The following is a 16,179-nucleotide window of genomic DNA, read 5'->3' on the forward strand; positions in this document are numbered from 1 at the left end:
CCGCTTACAAAGAAATACTGGATACTCATAATACCAAATGTGAGCGGCACAGATCTTCAAGACTTGCTTGAGAACATGGCTCTTCTGGCTCATAAGCTTCATTGGTATTAAAATTATCTTCATTTTGCTGCATAGTCACCAAAAGATGAGTGTAGTGAGCCTAAAGGACAGGCATTACATACAAAATGTAGCATTGCAAACAAAACCCAGAAAATGAAAACCTTTTCACAGGGAAAAGGTAATTCTTCATCCATGCACATATGATCCTGGAAGCCAACATCTTCTCGCTCAAAATCAGGGAGATCATTTTCATACATGTCCTCATTGCCACCTGCAGAGCCATTACAATCAGCACCGGTTCTAGTTTCCCTCAAATCAAGGGAGCTTCTTAATTGCAACAACAAACTCCGATGATCAAATGAAATCATTAATGATGCCTTTCATTAATTACATATTGAAAGCAAAAAAGAAAATTGGAGAGAGACTTTTTCATAGAGTGGAGGAGATGCTGAAATTTCGACATGGTGGTCTTGAAAATTGGAGAGAGACTTTTTCAAGACCGCCATGTCGAAATTTCAGCATCTCTGCAAATTCAGGGCATATAGGACCATCCAATCTTGCAAGAGAAAACTGCCAGGTTATATCATTCTGCCTGACAGAACTTATCCTGTTCTTACAGATTTTCCCTGCTTCAAGAAAATTAGACAATCGGTTGCTCCACATCCATGCACATATGATCCATGAGCTATTCCGCCAAGCGTCAAAGACGGATAAGTCACGGCTGGTGGTAAGCTGAGGCAGTGGTGGGTAAAACGAGGAAAGAGAGCCATCACCTGACCACCAATCTAACCAAAAACGCAGACTGGAGCTATCTCCAACAAAAAACCAAATGGCAGTGCGGAAAAAGGAGAACAAATGAAACATGGTCTTCCAGATGGGGAGAGATGACGCCAGTTGCCGCCAGTGATCCATCAATCACCAAGACACCGAAGCTTCAAGGCAACCATTGGCTTCCATGAAGACCTCGAGGTGATTCTAAACATAAGGTTTATGTTGGATAGAAGAATAAAATTAGACACTCAATCATTTGATTACCCTACTAGTAGGGACAATCTAGAAACAGAAGAAGTTGGACTTCATCTTTATGTGATTCTAAACATAAGGATAATGGTGATAAAGTATCCATTCCTAAGCATTCATTCTTCAAGATGTATCACCGCCCAACGATTGACCAAAATGTGTATTTGCTTCAAGGAATGTTGCGGACTTGCCCAACCTCTTTGGCTCCTATGTTGTTTTGAAATGCGCCTCGTTATCTTTGTTTGCTTAAGCTCTCTTTGCATGCTTAAGAAGAGATACTTTATCAACATCACCTTACGATTATTTATAATCACATTAAGAGAAACTCCAATTTCTTCTACCTCAAGAGTGTCCCTTCCAATAACCAAATGAGTGTTTTCATTTTTAAATGAAATAAAAAAAGTTCGATACTATTGTCAATGAACCTATGAATATTGATTTTTCAAGTTTACCACCAACAGGTCATGGTTTACAACAATAAAGCTCCTACCCTCGATCTTTGTGGTTCATACTTTAACAGTAAAGCAACAACCCACGATCTTTGTTGTCCATACTTCCATGAAAAATTGAAAAACATTAAAACAGAATAAAACTACCATCATCAATTGTATATTAGCTGAATTTAACAGTGACTGACCTCTTTATGAGCATATAACAAAAACTAATGCATAAAGTGGTTTTCTAAGACAGCGAGTTTGATGCCTTGTATGATTTGTATACAAGAAAAGGTAAAGATACACAGAGACTAAAACTGTCATCCTCAATATTATATTTCAGAAACTAATTGTCACTTATTTCTTCAAACAACAATACCAAAACCTAGGGCCAAAACTCAATATCAAATACCAAGCATTGAAAATTCTACACCAATAGTATAACGCGACAGTTATGGAGACTTTATGACCTATCAATTGCATTATAAAGCAATATGTTTTGTTCCCAGGGCTCACTATTAATTTTTTTTTTTTTTTTTTTGAATATTGCACTTGAATGCAAAATCTCAACCCCTGTTTTGAGGTTATTCACTCTAAGTTGTTTGACTATAATATGTTAGATGTGAATATTGAGGAAGACACTATTCAGAGGAATTCACCTCCAAATATAAACACATTTGATTAAAATCCAAATGCAAAAGAAGTTGAAGTTCCTTCGTATGTGATTCTAAACAAGATTTGTGTTGATTAGAAGAATAAAATTAGCCACTCAATCATTTGGTTATTACCTACTGGTAGGGGCAGTCTAAAAGTAGAATAAGATGGACTTCATCTTGATGTGACTCTAAACATAAGGATGATGATGATACAATATCATTTCCTAAGCATTCATTCTTTAGGATGTATCACCGCCCAAAGATGGACCAAAATGTATATTTGCTTCAAGGATTATTGCATATTTGCCCAACTGCTTTGGCTCCTTTGTTGTTCTGGAATGTGCCTCATTATCTTTATTTGCTTAGGCACTCATTGTATGCTAAGGAAGACATACTTTATCAGCATCACCTTATGAAGAATCACATTAAGAACAACTCAAATTTCTTCTGCCTCAAGAGTGTCCATTTTTCTATGAAATCAAGTAAGTTTGACACTATTGTCAAGGAAGTTATTAATATTGATTTTTAAAGTTTAGCAACAACAAGTCATGGTTTACAACAGTAAAGTTACTACCCTCGATATTTGTTGTCCAATATTCCATGAAAAAATAAAACGCATTAAAAGAGAGTAGAGCTACCATCATCAATTCAATATTAGATGAATTTAACAGTGACTAACCTCTTTACGAGCATCTAACAAAAACAAATGCATAAAGCGGTTTTCTAAGACAACGAGTTTGATGCCTTGCATGATTTGTATACAAAAAAAAGGAAAAAAATAAAATAAAACACAAAGAGACTAAAGTTGTCATCCTCAATTTTATATTATTGGAACTAATTGTGACTTATTTCTTTAGACAACAATACCAAAGCCAAGAGCTAAAACAAAATATCAAATACCAAGCATTAAAAATTGCACACCAAAAGTATAGTGCGACAATTATGAACACTTTATGACCAATCAATTCCATTAAAAAGCAATATGGTTTGTTCCGAGGGCTCACTATTAATTTTATTTTTTTTGAATATTGCTCTTGAGTGCAAAATCTCAACCCCACTTATTTTGAGGTTATTCACTCTAAGCTATTTGACTATAATATGTTAGATATGAAAATATTGAGGAAGAGGCCATTGAGAGGAATTCACCACCAAATATAAACATTCATTGGATTACAGTCCAAATGCAAAAAAAACTCAAGTTCCTCCTGAGGTGATTCTAAACATTAGATTTATGTTGATTAGAAGAATAAAATTAGACACTCAAATCATTTGATTATTACCCTACTGGTAGGGACAATCTAGAAGCAGAAGAAGTTGGACTTCATCTTTATGTGATTCTAAATATAAGGATAATGGTGATAAAGTATCCATTCCTAAGCATTCATTCTTCAAGATGTATCACCGCCCAATGATTGACCAAAATGTGTATCTGCTTCAAGGAATGTTGCGGACTTCCCAACCTCTTTGGCTTCTTTGTTGTTCTGGAATGCGCCTCGTTATCTTTGTTTGCTTAAGCTCCCTTTGCATGCTTAAGAAGAGATACTTTATCAACATCACCTTACGATTATTTATAATCACATTAAGAGAAACTCCAATTTCTTCTACCTCAAGAGTGTCCCTTCCAATAACCAAATGAGTGTCTTCATTTTAAATGAAATCAAGAAAATTCGATACTATTGTCAATGAAGCTATTAATATTGATTTTTCAAGTTTACCACCAACAAGTCATGGTTTAAAACAATAAAGCTACTACCCTCGACCTTTGTAGTCTATACTTCAACAGTAAAACAACTACCCTCGATCTTTGTTGTCCATACTTCCATGAAAAAATGAAACACATTAAAAGAGAGTAAAACTACCATCATCAATTGTATATTAGCTGAATTTAACAGTGACTGGCCTCTTTAAGAGCATATAACAAAAACTAATACATAAAACTGTTTTCTAAGACAGCGAGTTTGATGCCTTTCATGATTTGTATACAAAAAAAGGGAAAACAAAGAAAAAAAGAAACAAAGAGACTAAAACTGTCATTGCAGAAAATAATTGTGATTTATTTCTTCAAACAACAATACCAAAACCTAGGGCCAAAACTCAATATCAAATACCAAGCATTGATAATTCTACACCAATAGTATAACACGACAATTATGGACACTTTATGACCTATCAACTGCATTATATAGCAATATGTTTTGTCCCCAGGGTTCACTATTCATTTTTTTTTAATATTGCACTTAAATGCAAAATCTCAACCCTACTTGTTATGAAGTTATTCACTCTAAGTTGTTTGACTATAATATGTTAGATGTGAAAATATTGAAGAAGAAGCTATTCAAAGGAATTCACCACCAAATATAAACACTCATTTGATTAAAATCCAAATGCAAAAGAAGTTGAAGTTCCTCCATAGGTGATTCTAAACATAAGGTTTATGTTGATTAGAAGAATAACATTAGCCACTCAATCATTTGGTTATTACCTACCAGTAGGGGCGGTCTAAAAGTAGAAGAAGATGGACTTCATCTTGTTGTGATTCTAAACATAAGGGTGATGATGATACAATATCATTTCCTAAACTTTCATTCTTCAAGATGTATCACCGCCCAAGGATGGACCAAAATGTGTATTTGCTTCAAGGAATGTTGCATACTTGCCCAACCTCTTTGACTCCTTTGTTGTTCTGGAATGTGCCTCATTATCTTTATTTGCTTAGGCACTCTTTGTATACTAAGGAAGACATACTTTATCAACATCACCTTACGATTATTTAGAATCACATTAAGAGCAACTCCAATTTCTTCTGCCTCAAGAGTGTCCTTCATTTTTCTATGAAATCAAGTAAGTTCGACACTATTGTCAATGAAGTTATTAATATTGATTTTTAAAATTTAGCAACAACAGGTCATGGTTTACAACAGTAAAGCTACTACCCTCGATATTTTTTGTCCAATATTTCATGAAAAAATAAAACGCATTAAAAGAGAGTAGAGCTACCATCATCAATTCAATATTAGATGAATTTAACAGTGATTGACCTCTTTACAAGCATCTAACAAAAACTAATGCATAAAGCAGTTTTCTAAGACAACGAGTTTGATGCCTTGCATGATTTGTATACAAAAAAAGGAAAACAAACAAAAAAAAGAAACAAAGATACTAAAACTGTCATCCTCAATTTTATATTGCAGAAACTAATTGTGACTTATTTCTTCAAACAACAATACCAAAACCTAGGGCCAAAACTCAATAGCAAATACCAAGCATAGATAATTCTACACCAATAGTATAACGTGACAATTATGGACACTTTATGACCAATCAACTGCATTATAAAGCAATATGTTTGGTCCTCTGGGTTCACTATTAATTTTTGAATATTGCACTTGAATGCAAAATCTCAACCCTACTTGTTTTGAAGTTATTCAGTTTAAGTTATTTGACTATAATATATTAGATGTGAAAATATTGAGGAAGAAGCTATTCCAAGGAATTCATCATCAAATATAAACACTCATTTGATTAAAATCCAAATGCAAAAGAAGTTGAAGTTCCTCCGTAGGTGATTCTAAACATAAGGTTTATGTTGATTAGAATAATAAATTAGCCACTCAATCATTTGGTTATTACCAACTGGTAGGGACAGTCTAGAAGTAGAAGAAGTTGGACTCCATCTTGATGTGATTCTAAACATAAGGATGATACAATATCATTTCCTAAGCATTCATTCTTCAGGATGTATCACCGCCCAAGGATGGACCAAAATGTGTATTTGCTTCAAGGAATGTTGCGTACTTGCCCAACCTCATTGGCTCCTTTGTTGTTCTGGAATGCACCTCATTATCTTTATTTGCTTAAGCACTCTTTGTATGCTAAGGAAGACATACTTTATCAGCATCACCTTATGATTATTTAGAATCACATTAAGAGCAACTCCAATTTCTTCTGCCTCAAAAGTGTCCTTCATTTTTCTATGAAATCAAATAAGTTCGACACTATTATCATTGAAGTTATTAATATTGATTTTTAAAGTTTAGCAACAACAGGTAATGGTTTACAACAGTAAAGCTACTACCCTCGATATTTGTAGTCCATACTTCCATGAAAAAATGAAACGCATTAAAAGAGAGTAAAGCAACCATTATCAATTGTATATTAGATGAATTTTATAGTGACTGGCCACTTTAAGAGCATATAACAAAAAGTAATTCATAAAGCGGTTTTCTAAGACAACGAGTTTGATGCCTTGCATGATTTGTATAGAAAAAAAGGGAAAAAAAAAACAAAGAGACTAAAGCTGTCATCCTCAATTTTATATTACTGGAACTAATTGTGACTTATTTCTTCAAACAAGAATACCAAAGCCTAGAGCCAAAACAAAATATCAAAAACCAAGCATTGAAAACTCCACACCAAAAGTATAGTGAGACAATTATGGACACTTTATGACCAATCAACTGCATTATAAAGCAATTATGGACACTTTTTTTGCTCCGAGGGCTTACTATTAATTTTTTTTTTTTTTTTTTGAATATAGCACTTGAGTGCAAAATCTCAACCCCACTTGTTTTGAGGTTATTCACTCTAAGTTGTTTGACTATAATATGTTAGATATGAAAATATTGAGGAATAGGCTATTGAGAGGAATTCACCACCAAATATAAACACTCATTTGATTACTGTCCAAATGCAAAAGAAACTAAAGTTCCTCCTAAGGTGATTCTAAACATAAGGTTTATGTTGATTAGAAGAATAAAATTAGACACTCAATCATTTGATTATTACTCTACTGGTAGGGACAATCTAGAAGCAGAAGTTGGACTTCATCTTTATGTGATTCTAAACATAAGGATAATGGTGATAAAGTATCCATTCCTAAACATTCATTCTTCAGGATGTATCACCTCCCAAGGATTGACCAAAATGTGTATCTGCTTCAAGGAATGTTGCGGACTTGCCCAACCTCTTTGGCTCCTTTGTTGTTCTGGAATGCACCTCATTATCTTTGTTTGCATAAACTCTCTTTGCATGCTTAAGAAGAGATACTTTATCAACATCACCTTACGATTATTTATAATCGCATTAAGAGAAACTCCAATTTCTTCTGCCTCAAGAGTGTCCCTTCCAATAACCAAATGAGTGTCTTCATTTTTAAATGAAATCAAGTAAGTTCGATACTATTGTCAATGAAGTTATTAATATTGATTTTTCAAGTTTTCCAGCAATAGGTCATGGTTTAAAACAATAAAGTTACTACCCTCGATCTTTGTTGTCCATTCTTCAACAGTAAAGCAACTACCCTCGATCTTTGTTGTCCATTCTTCAACAGTAAAGCAACTACCCTCGATCTTTGTTGTCCATTCTTCAACAGTAAAGCAACTACCCTCGATCTTTGTTGACCATACTTCCATGAAAAAATAAAACGCATTAAAAGAGAGTAAAGCTACCATCATCAATTGTATATTAGCTGAATTTAACAGTGACTGACCTCTTTAAGAGCATATAACAAAAACTAATGCATAACGCAGTTTTCTAAGACAGCGAATTTGATGCCTTGCATGATTTGTACACAAAAAAAGAAACAAAGAGACTAAAACTGTCATCCTCAATATTATCTTGCAGAAACTAATTGTGACTTGTTTCAATACCAAAACCTAAGGCCAAAACTCAATATCAAATACCAAGCATTGAAAATTCTACACCAATAGTACAACGTGACAATTATGGACACTTTATGACCTATCAACTGCATTATAAAGCAATATGTTTTGTTCCCAGGGCTCCCCTCTGTTGTGCGATGGTAAGGAAGGTGAAGGATTCACCCTCCAATAACCACTGATGAATCACCCTCCATGATCAACGAGGAAGAAAAATACTGCCAAGAGAGTCACATCCTGTGTAGGAGAGAGAAAAGCTTCCAATAATGAATAGAACAGTGGATAACTAGAGATCAAATGATGAAGGATCTAGATAGACAATAAGAGATTTTTTTAAGGTGATAGTAACAATTACATATTGAAAAACAATGACAAGCTCAATTTCAAAAAAAGAAAAAAAAAAAAAAAGGAAGAAGAAATAGAAGAAAAAGACAAGCCAATCTGACAAAATGGCTATGGATGTTCAACCAAAGGCCATCCAGCCAATTTCAGGGCCAGGATCTCCATAGATGAGCATGCGGAAACCATAGTCTATGTAACAAAGATCTAGATATCTTTACTATCTCTCATGGTCAAAAGCACAACTAGATTGGTCAGATATTAAAAATAACATTTTTTAAACTAATGATTGATATCAAATATCATAAGAGGAGGTAGGGAAACCCATCCATTAGGTCACAAAAGTGAAAACACTCCCAACATCAAGATGTTGCCAAGACACCTTAGGCTACAGAAGCAGAATTTGCTAATCAACGAATATACAGAAATCTAATGTCAATGTTAAAAACAGTTCCACATAGATTTGGCCTTACTTGGGAATAAGCCTCCTAATACCCGTTAATCATTCTGAGGTGAACTTGGATGCAACTTTAACATGGCAAATAAGAGCTTTCAAGAGCACCCACACTTGAGGGAGAGTCAAAAATAGTCCCATATGGGTAAGCTCAATTTTAATGGACTGCCTTAGGCAACCCTAGTCCTGCTGGGTTTGAAGGTGTTTTCAGGACACATGAAAAAGTCATTCTTGCTTTCTATTCTGGACCTCTTTGAAATTCAGATACTAACACTGCTGAACTTCAAGCTCTTAGACATGGACATCTTATCTTCAAAGAACAACTGAGCAGATAATTAATTGAAGGTGATTCCAACGTAGCGATTGGATGGTGCTCAAAAGATTTGGATCCTCCTTAGCAACATCAGCAGACCTTTCATGACATTATAAACATCTCCTTTCTGTTTCTTTGTTCTTGGAACTATGCTTATTACTTGAGAAGAGGTCTCCTATCTATCAGTTTGCTAGATTGGATCATCATCAGTAATATATTGTAATTAACATTAATGACCTTGTGTTTCTTAGCTCCCCTTGGTTTAGCTCCCATTGGTGCGGCCTGTTGGGGGCAGTCTTCTGAGCTGCATCTGTTTCCTCTTTTTTTCTCTTTAATAAATTTTGCACATTTAAAAAAATTCAAGTTATACCCTTCAAGATAAATTACTCAAATACCTGGATGGCATATCTAGACTCTTTTTGAAAAGAAGACAAATTTAGTGAAAATTATGATAGCAAAGAGATTAGAGGCATAAGGACATGAAGATGATAAAGGTAATTTTCAAATAAGGCCCTTTTGGATGTCATGTTATGTCTATATGATCAGAATCTCATGGACATACATGGCCTCACTATATCATTTCAAAAAAAATTTAAAGGATTCACTGATAATATACTCAAACATAAAAAGTAAGACAATCATATTTTTTTAAAAACAAAGTGTTGGCAACAGGGCCCAATGGGAGAGAACAGGAAGCAGGGTGAGCCCCTTCCCCCAAGTTGTCCACATGATAGGATCCACCAGTGGGATGCAGGTGGTTGGAAGGGCCTCCTATAAGTGAGATTTTAACCCTAGAGAGCAAGAGAGAGAGAGAGAGAGAGAGAGAGAGAGAGAGTCAGAGACTTCTCATGCTTCTGACTGTCTTAAAAAATAAAATAAAGTAAAAAGAAGAACAAGAAGATATCTTTTGCATCCAAAAATGAATAGTACCTACTCAACATATTGAAAAAAACTCGCAACATCTAACTGTGGCCATAATGGCAACAAAGTACCTATCAATTATAAACTATCTACAACTAATATTAGCAATGATATTAACGTTTGCATACCTTGTGCTTTCTTGCTGGTTAGAGATCTTAATTAACATATAATTCTAGGAACTCCGTTTTTACATGAAATCATGCCTATAGCAACGAAAAATCAAATAGGAATCAATTCTAAAAAATGCAGGGAAATAAATTGTTGTTCACTTCCTCAAAGATCTTAAAACCATGATCCTAAATGAGGTAAAAGATTACTTGTTAAAATAAAATTAAATAAATTTTTTAAAAGAAGACATTAAGACATTCCATATAGAGGTAGCATTACAGCCTTGAGAGACTAAAAGAAAATAAAGAATGTTCATATAAAGGAAGAATTACAACCTCGAGAGACTAAAAAAAAATAAAGAATCTTCAAAATATCTTATAAAACAAATTTTGTAGTGATGTCCCCAATGCCTTTTGGGATGAAAAGAAACATAATACTTTAATTCTTTATGAAAAATAACTTTCATAAAAAGAAAAATCCAACAAAAGCTATACCTTGTTACATATTATATTGAATCATGCAAAATGAGATAAATAATTTACTGGAATAATCTCATTCGAAATCTCAGTCACCTTGGAGTTGTATAATGTTCTATTCGTTGGTTTTAAAATCTTCCTTGATAACAAACAACTTGAAGACTAATTATGTGCCAGACAAAAAATGAAATATTGTTCAAACAAAGCTCAAAGAAAAGAAGTTCCAACAGAAAGGAATTTTTCAAACAAAATAGAATATTTAAACAAAACTTTCCAATAGAAGACTTGACACAAAATGAAGTGTTCAAACAAAAGAGATTATTGAAACAAGGTTCTCTTCAGCTAGTTCGTAGAAAAAACCAAGACAAAAATGTTTCATTCGAAGGCATGGGTTAAAGAAGAGGACTGTAACTCAAACATTCTTCTTAGTGGTTAAATAACAAATTTCATTTATATTTTTTGAAATCCTGAAGACTAAGGTAGTATCCTAAAAATATTCTTCCTAAAAAATGGTTGCTGGTAAATGTCAACACTACCCAAGAGGAGAAGGAAGCTCTTCACCATGCAACCCTTGTACCCTTGAGCACTGATGCAAAAGGAACAGATCTCTACCCTTTGTCAAATGTACTCAGGGAAGGGAAGCCTTAGTGTTATTCTATTGTTTAGTGGTTGAACCAACCGCTCCGGGTCAGTCATTTTTTCTGATGTGCTGTGTAGCTCTGTTGAGTGTTGAAACTTTAAATCAATTTCAGTTTATAATTGCTCGTCAACTTAATGAACAAGATCCAATAATTTTTCAGGTTTATGTATGCCGATCCAATACCCAGTGACGCCCTTATGGTATTAGCACACATCGTAGCAAAAAAAAAAAAAAAAAAAACACAATTAGAGAAGGAAGCACTGATCTGATTCAGTGATTTAGCGGTTGAAACAACTAATTTGGTCAGGTCAATATGTATTTGTGATTTGAAAACTAGGATGAATCCCCAAGTGATTTATCTTAAATAATTGTTTCACATATACCAATAAGTAGAAAAATCTTGAATTTATTAGTTGAGAAGGAGACATTCTAACTTGCCTAGTGATTTTGATATAAATCTTAGACCTAACTTCATATGTATCAGAGCAAGTGCTTGTATGTGGGACTTCACCCAAATTGCTAGGTGTAGAAGCCACAAAAAGAGCTCATTTGTAAGGGAAATGTTAGAGAAGAGTCGCATATAGACCAATGAGTAGAGAAAGCTTAGTTTGAGTAGTTGGGAAAGGAGCTTCCTAATTGAACTAATAATTTTGGGATAGGTCTGAGACCAATTTCACAGTTTACTCTGGTTTTGATAACATTGACATGTACAACCTCTAACCATGAAAGTCCCAAACAAAGCTGATAAGATTTTGACAACCATGCATATAGTTTGAATGAAGAAGAAAATGGTAAAGTGCTATATATGTATTCTTAGTTGGGTGTTTAAAGTAGATCAATTTCTGTGTATTGTTTCTTGCTGGCTTCTTAATGGACAGTACCCAATAAGTTTTTGGGTTTATCTAATTTTCTAAGGATCTCTCGTTAAGACACGGCTGTAGAAAAAAAAATATACATTTCTTGCAAGTTCACTTTCAAATCCCATTTGTACTGTGAAAAATACCATTTCACATGGGAGGAAAGAGCCACTGGACTAATCACAAATCATCAGGCACGCATAAATTCAATCATGTTGTAAAAAATTAACTATGTTTCTAGCAAATTCAGAGAGGGTCTGAATGTTTTGTGTGATTTGGGGGTCAGTGGTTCATGATGTATGCATTCAACATACAGATGACGAAGGCCTGAAGTCTGACAAATCTTGGAAGAAACTGGCACTCGTATAAATTGCCTCCGGAAGCATGAGATTCTTCACATTCTTAGTTGTCTTTCCAATTCACACATGCATGAGGGAGAACAGTAGCAAAAAGAAATAATCAAAGATGAACAGATTATATTTAGAGAATCGCAGAGTTTTTTTTTTTTGCAGAGATGTGTACAGGCTTGCAGTGTAGGGCACCCCAGACTTGGGGATCCAGTGGTGACCTCCGAGGAAATTTTCCCCAGATTATACAAGCCTTGCCCCAAGCATGGAGTCCACAAGAACTGCTTGTTCCCGTTAAATTTTCAGAACAATGAATGAAAATTTGGACCGAGTTCAGGCTAGAAAAGAAATTAGTCCGGCGGAACGAAAATTTTCACCTACAGTCCAATTAATACCAAAAGCAGCTAAACCTTTTCATTTTTCGCACGAGGAAATCTGTAGACATTCTTTTTTGAGAATTTAGTCGAATACCTGGAAGTCACCGTTACCAGAGGCGGAACAAGTGCAGCGGTCTCTCTCCGAGCGCGAAAATTCGAAAAAGACAGCAAGAATACTCCCCTCAGACGCGACTCATCCTTCCCCTCTCCCAGTACAGGGATCGATATCTGTCTTCTTCCTTCATTATTCTGTCAAAAAATCTCTTAGGCCTAACATTAGTTACGCGTCCTGTCCGTTCCGCGGCAACACTGTACCCTACGTCAGGGATCTGCTTCCGCCTTTGAAAAGCATCTGATAATCCGAACCCTGCATGTGGCGGCTGCCTGCTCTTCTTCTACCCCCGTTTGGTTGCACGGATTTGTGAAGAATCAGAGGATTAAAGGCAGTTCCTACGTTTGCTTAGATAGAAGAGGAAATTGGGAGTCTTGAATCTGACAGGATTCGTAAATAACGACCGTGTCCAGTAACTGGTCAGAATCAGGCGCTTTCGGTTCCTCTCATTAGATTTTTTTTAATAAATAATAAATATATGATATTTTTATTATATTAAATAAAAGATAATAAAAAGTGTAATGTTTTTAAATTTACAAAATAATTGAAATCAAATAATAAAAGAAAAATTAAGAAAAAAAGGTAAACTCACATGCGACGTGTGATGGCGTGTTGGCAGCTGACATTCATTATTTTCTCAGAGTGAGTACGTTGCATGCTGATGTGGCAGTCACATGTTGAATTGAACCGTACACATGTAGAGTGATGGGTCAAAATTAGATATTTTTTATATTGTTTAGAAATTGGTTATTTTTGTTAAAAAATATTAATTTAATAAAATTCCCTAAATTCAATCATGTTATAAAAAATTAACTATGTGAATGGTTTGTGCGATTTGGGGTAAGTGGTTCATGATGTATGCATTCAACATATGAAAGCCTGGAGTTTTTGACAAATCTCGGAGGAAAATTGGCACTCGTATAAATTGCCTCCGGAAGCATGAGATTCTTCACATTCTTAGTTGTCTTTCCAACTCAAACACATGCATGAGGGAGAAGAGTAGCAAAAAGAAATAATCAAAGATGAACAGGTTATACTTAGAGAATGGCAGAGCGTTTTTTTTCACAGAGATGTGTACAGATTTGCAGTGTAGGGCACCCCAGACTTGGGGATCCAGTGGTGACCTCCGAGGAATTTTTCCACAGTGAAGAGCTTAGCCCGTTCTGGGGTAAGGCTCTTGATTCCGCGCCACTTGACTCTCTCTTTGGTAACAGCAGCAGGCCCTCTGTTGTCGTACTCAGCATAGAAGAGAGTTTTGAGAGCAAAGTCGCCTTCCCAGGGCAACCACCCGTCAGGGTGCACGAAGTTGCCCAAATCCGATTGCATGAAGAAAGTTCGAGAGTATTCTTTCCATGGGCGACCAAGGTAGGTGGGATGCTTCTTAGTGAAGGGAAGGTACTTTGGCTCGGCCACGATGGTGCAGTTTTGGATGATGAGAGCCGTTGGCTCCCTCCTGTCCTTCCTTCCTTGGGCGGTGATGATGTTTTGTTGGTTGTCCAATGGCTTCCTCGCCATGAGAATGCAGTTCTGGAAGACCACTGCAGCATTTCCAAACATGAAATCCACCGTGCCGGAGATGGTGCAGTCACGGTAGAATTGGCGTTTGGTGTGGAAGTAGAGAGTATCTTGGTATGCATCCATTCGGCAGTTGTAGAAGATGGCCTTTTCTGATTGTACGCGGAGAGCCACGGCTTGGTGCTTCTCTGGTCCGGCGCTGTTCTCAAATCCAATGTTCTTGGCCATGAAGCCATCCCCAATTGCGGCTGCAGGGGTGATTTAATTTTGATTTTCATATTTCAACTTTCAACACTAGAAATAACGAATTAGGCTACAGAGACAACCAGAGGGATACGTACCGACTGTTGCAGTCTTGAAAGTGGGAGTTCCATCGATGAAGTTGAGGTGACCAGTGATCTTGGTCTTCTCGGGTCCGTCTCCAATCATCACCACATTCCACATTGTCTTGTCAATCACCACTTGTTCCTTGTACACTCCTTGCTTGACGTAGATCACAAATGGCTTTTTGCTCTTGAGTGGAACGGTAGCGACGGCGTCGTTGATGGTCTTGAAATTTCCTGATCCATCCTTTGCGACCACCACGTCAGGAGTGAAGGAGGAGCTGCTCAGGAGCCTACGCCCTGTGTCGGAAACCCAGTCAGGCATGTCCGCCTCAAGCAGACGGCGGTGCAGGAGCGATTGGAGGTCCAAGTCTGAGATGACCGACGAGATCTCGGTGACGATGGCGAGGATGTTGCTAGTCAGCTGGGAAGCACCTTTCATAAGCTTCTTCATCTTTTGACCCACCTTGCTGTCGACACCGTCAAACCCATCCACGCATGTCTCTTGGTAAGTGACAGTAGCGCTGAGCCACATCTTCACGTCTTCCACTACTTCGTTTAGGGTGGATAGGTCGAAGGTGCCGATTTGGCCGAGGGAGGTCTTGAGGTCATCAATGGCATAGCCCATGAGCTCCTCGCAGTTGGCGAGAGCCTTCTTGGTCATAGGATCCTTGTGCGCCTCTTTGAGGAGGGTGGAGTTCTTGAGAACCTCCTTGACCTTGGTGAGGGTCACTTTGAATGCCAATTTAATCAACTCCTTGGGATCGCTAGTGTTACCGGCGGCCTTGGAGAGGCTACTCTCGCAGGTTTCCTTGAAGTCGGTCGGTTGGCATAAGGCCTTAACGGCCTTTACCGACGCGTGGATCTCGTCGCCACCTTCGTTGCTGGCCTTGGAGCCATGGTTACTATGGAAGTTGCTGTGACTGACTGCGATGGCAACCACCATGGCCACGAGCAATAGCGAGGCGACGCCAGCAATGGCTATTGTCTTCTTCTTCCCACCTCCTCCATTTTCTTCATAATACCCACCTGCCATTTTCTACTTTTTTTTTTTTTTTTTCGGATAAACAGATGCTATATCTTCTAGACCTCTCTCGTCCTTTTGAAAACTTAATTAAAAGGCAAGAGAGCTGTAGAAGAAATAGATAAAAAGAGCAAGAGCTCTTTTTCTCTGTTTGAAGAGGCAATCAACGGACGCCGTATATATACAAGTTCAGAATTGCAAAACCAGAACAAGAAAGCGAGAAGCCAGGAAAACCATAGGAATTGGGAAGGATGTCAAATGTATTTTGTGGCTGAAAGCGGAGGAGAGGGTCCGGAGATAGATTCAGGCATTTTCTTGTTGCACTATTTTTAGATTGTAGTTCCAACTTAAAAATTAAACACAAATATTAGAGCAATGGGTAAAATATTATTTACTCATAATTAAAAACTGCGAGAGGCAACTCTAACTCCTGGATAGACCCAATCCACCTCCTCCAAATCTAAGGTAAAATTAACGATAAAATTAGTTAAAATAATCAAATAACAACAAAGGGTCAATATGTTGTATTTGTTTTAGAATCAAACC

The 16,179-nt window shown here is 36.6% G+C and overlaps 1 protein-coding gene and 1 long non-coding RNA gene across 2 annotated transcripts; both read right to left on the reverse strand.

Moving 5' to 3' along the window:
* Positions 1–31: 31 nt before the first annotated feature.
* Positions 32–13,140, reverse strand: LOC137956235 (uncharacterized). The gene is made up of 3 exons (XR_011113226.1): positions 12,754–13,140; positions 7,428–7,574; positions 32–331 (listed from the first exon to the last, which is right to left on the reverse strand). It is a non-coding gene; the product is annotated as an uncharacterized lncRNA (long non-coding RNA).
* Positions 13,141–13,833: 693 nt separating this feature from the next.
* On the reverse strand, positions 13,834–15,645 carry LOC137956958 (putative pectinesterase/pectinesterase inhibitor 28). Its single transcript, XM_068804632.1, has 2 exons — positions 14,628–15,645; positions 13,834–14,534 (listed from the first exon to the last, which is right to left on the reverse strand). The coding sequence occupies exons 1-2, from the start codon at positions 15,643–15,645 to the stop codon at positions 13,834–13,836; spliced, it is 1,719 nt and encodes a 572-aa protein (XP_068660733.1).
* Positions 15,646–16,179: the final 534 nt, after the last annotated feature.

This window comes from Aristolochia californica, unplaced genomic scaffold (assembly GCF_029961685.1).
Source record: "Aristolochia californica isolate CCGP_79_NKW_82.1479 unplaced genomic scaffold, dmAriCali1.0.hap1 SCAF_2, whole genome shotgun sequence".
NCBI lineage: Eukaryota > Viridiplantae > Streptophyta > Magnoliopsida > Piperales > Aristolochiaceae > Aristolochia > Aristolochia californica.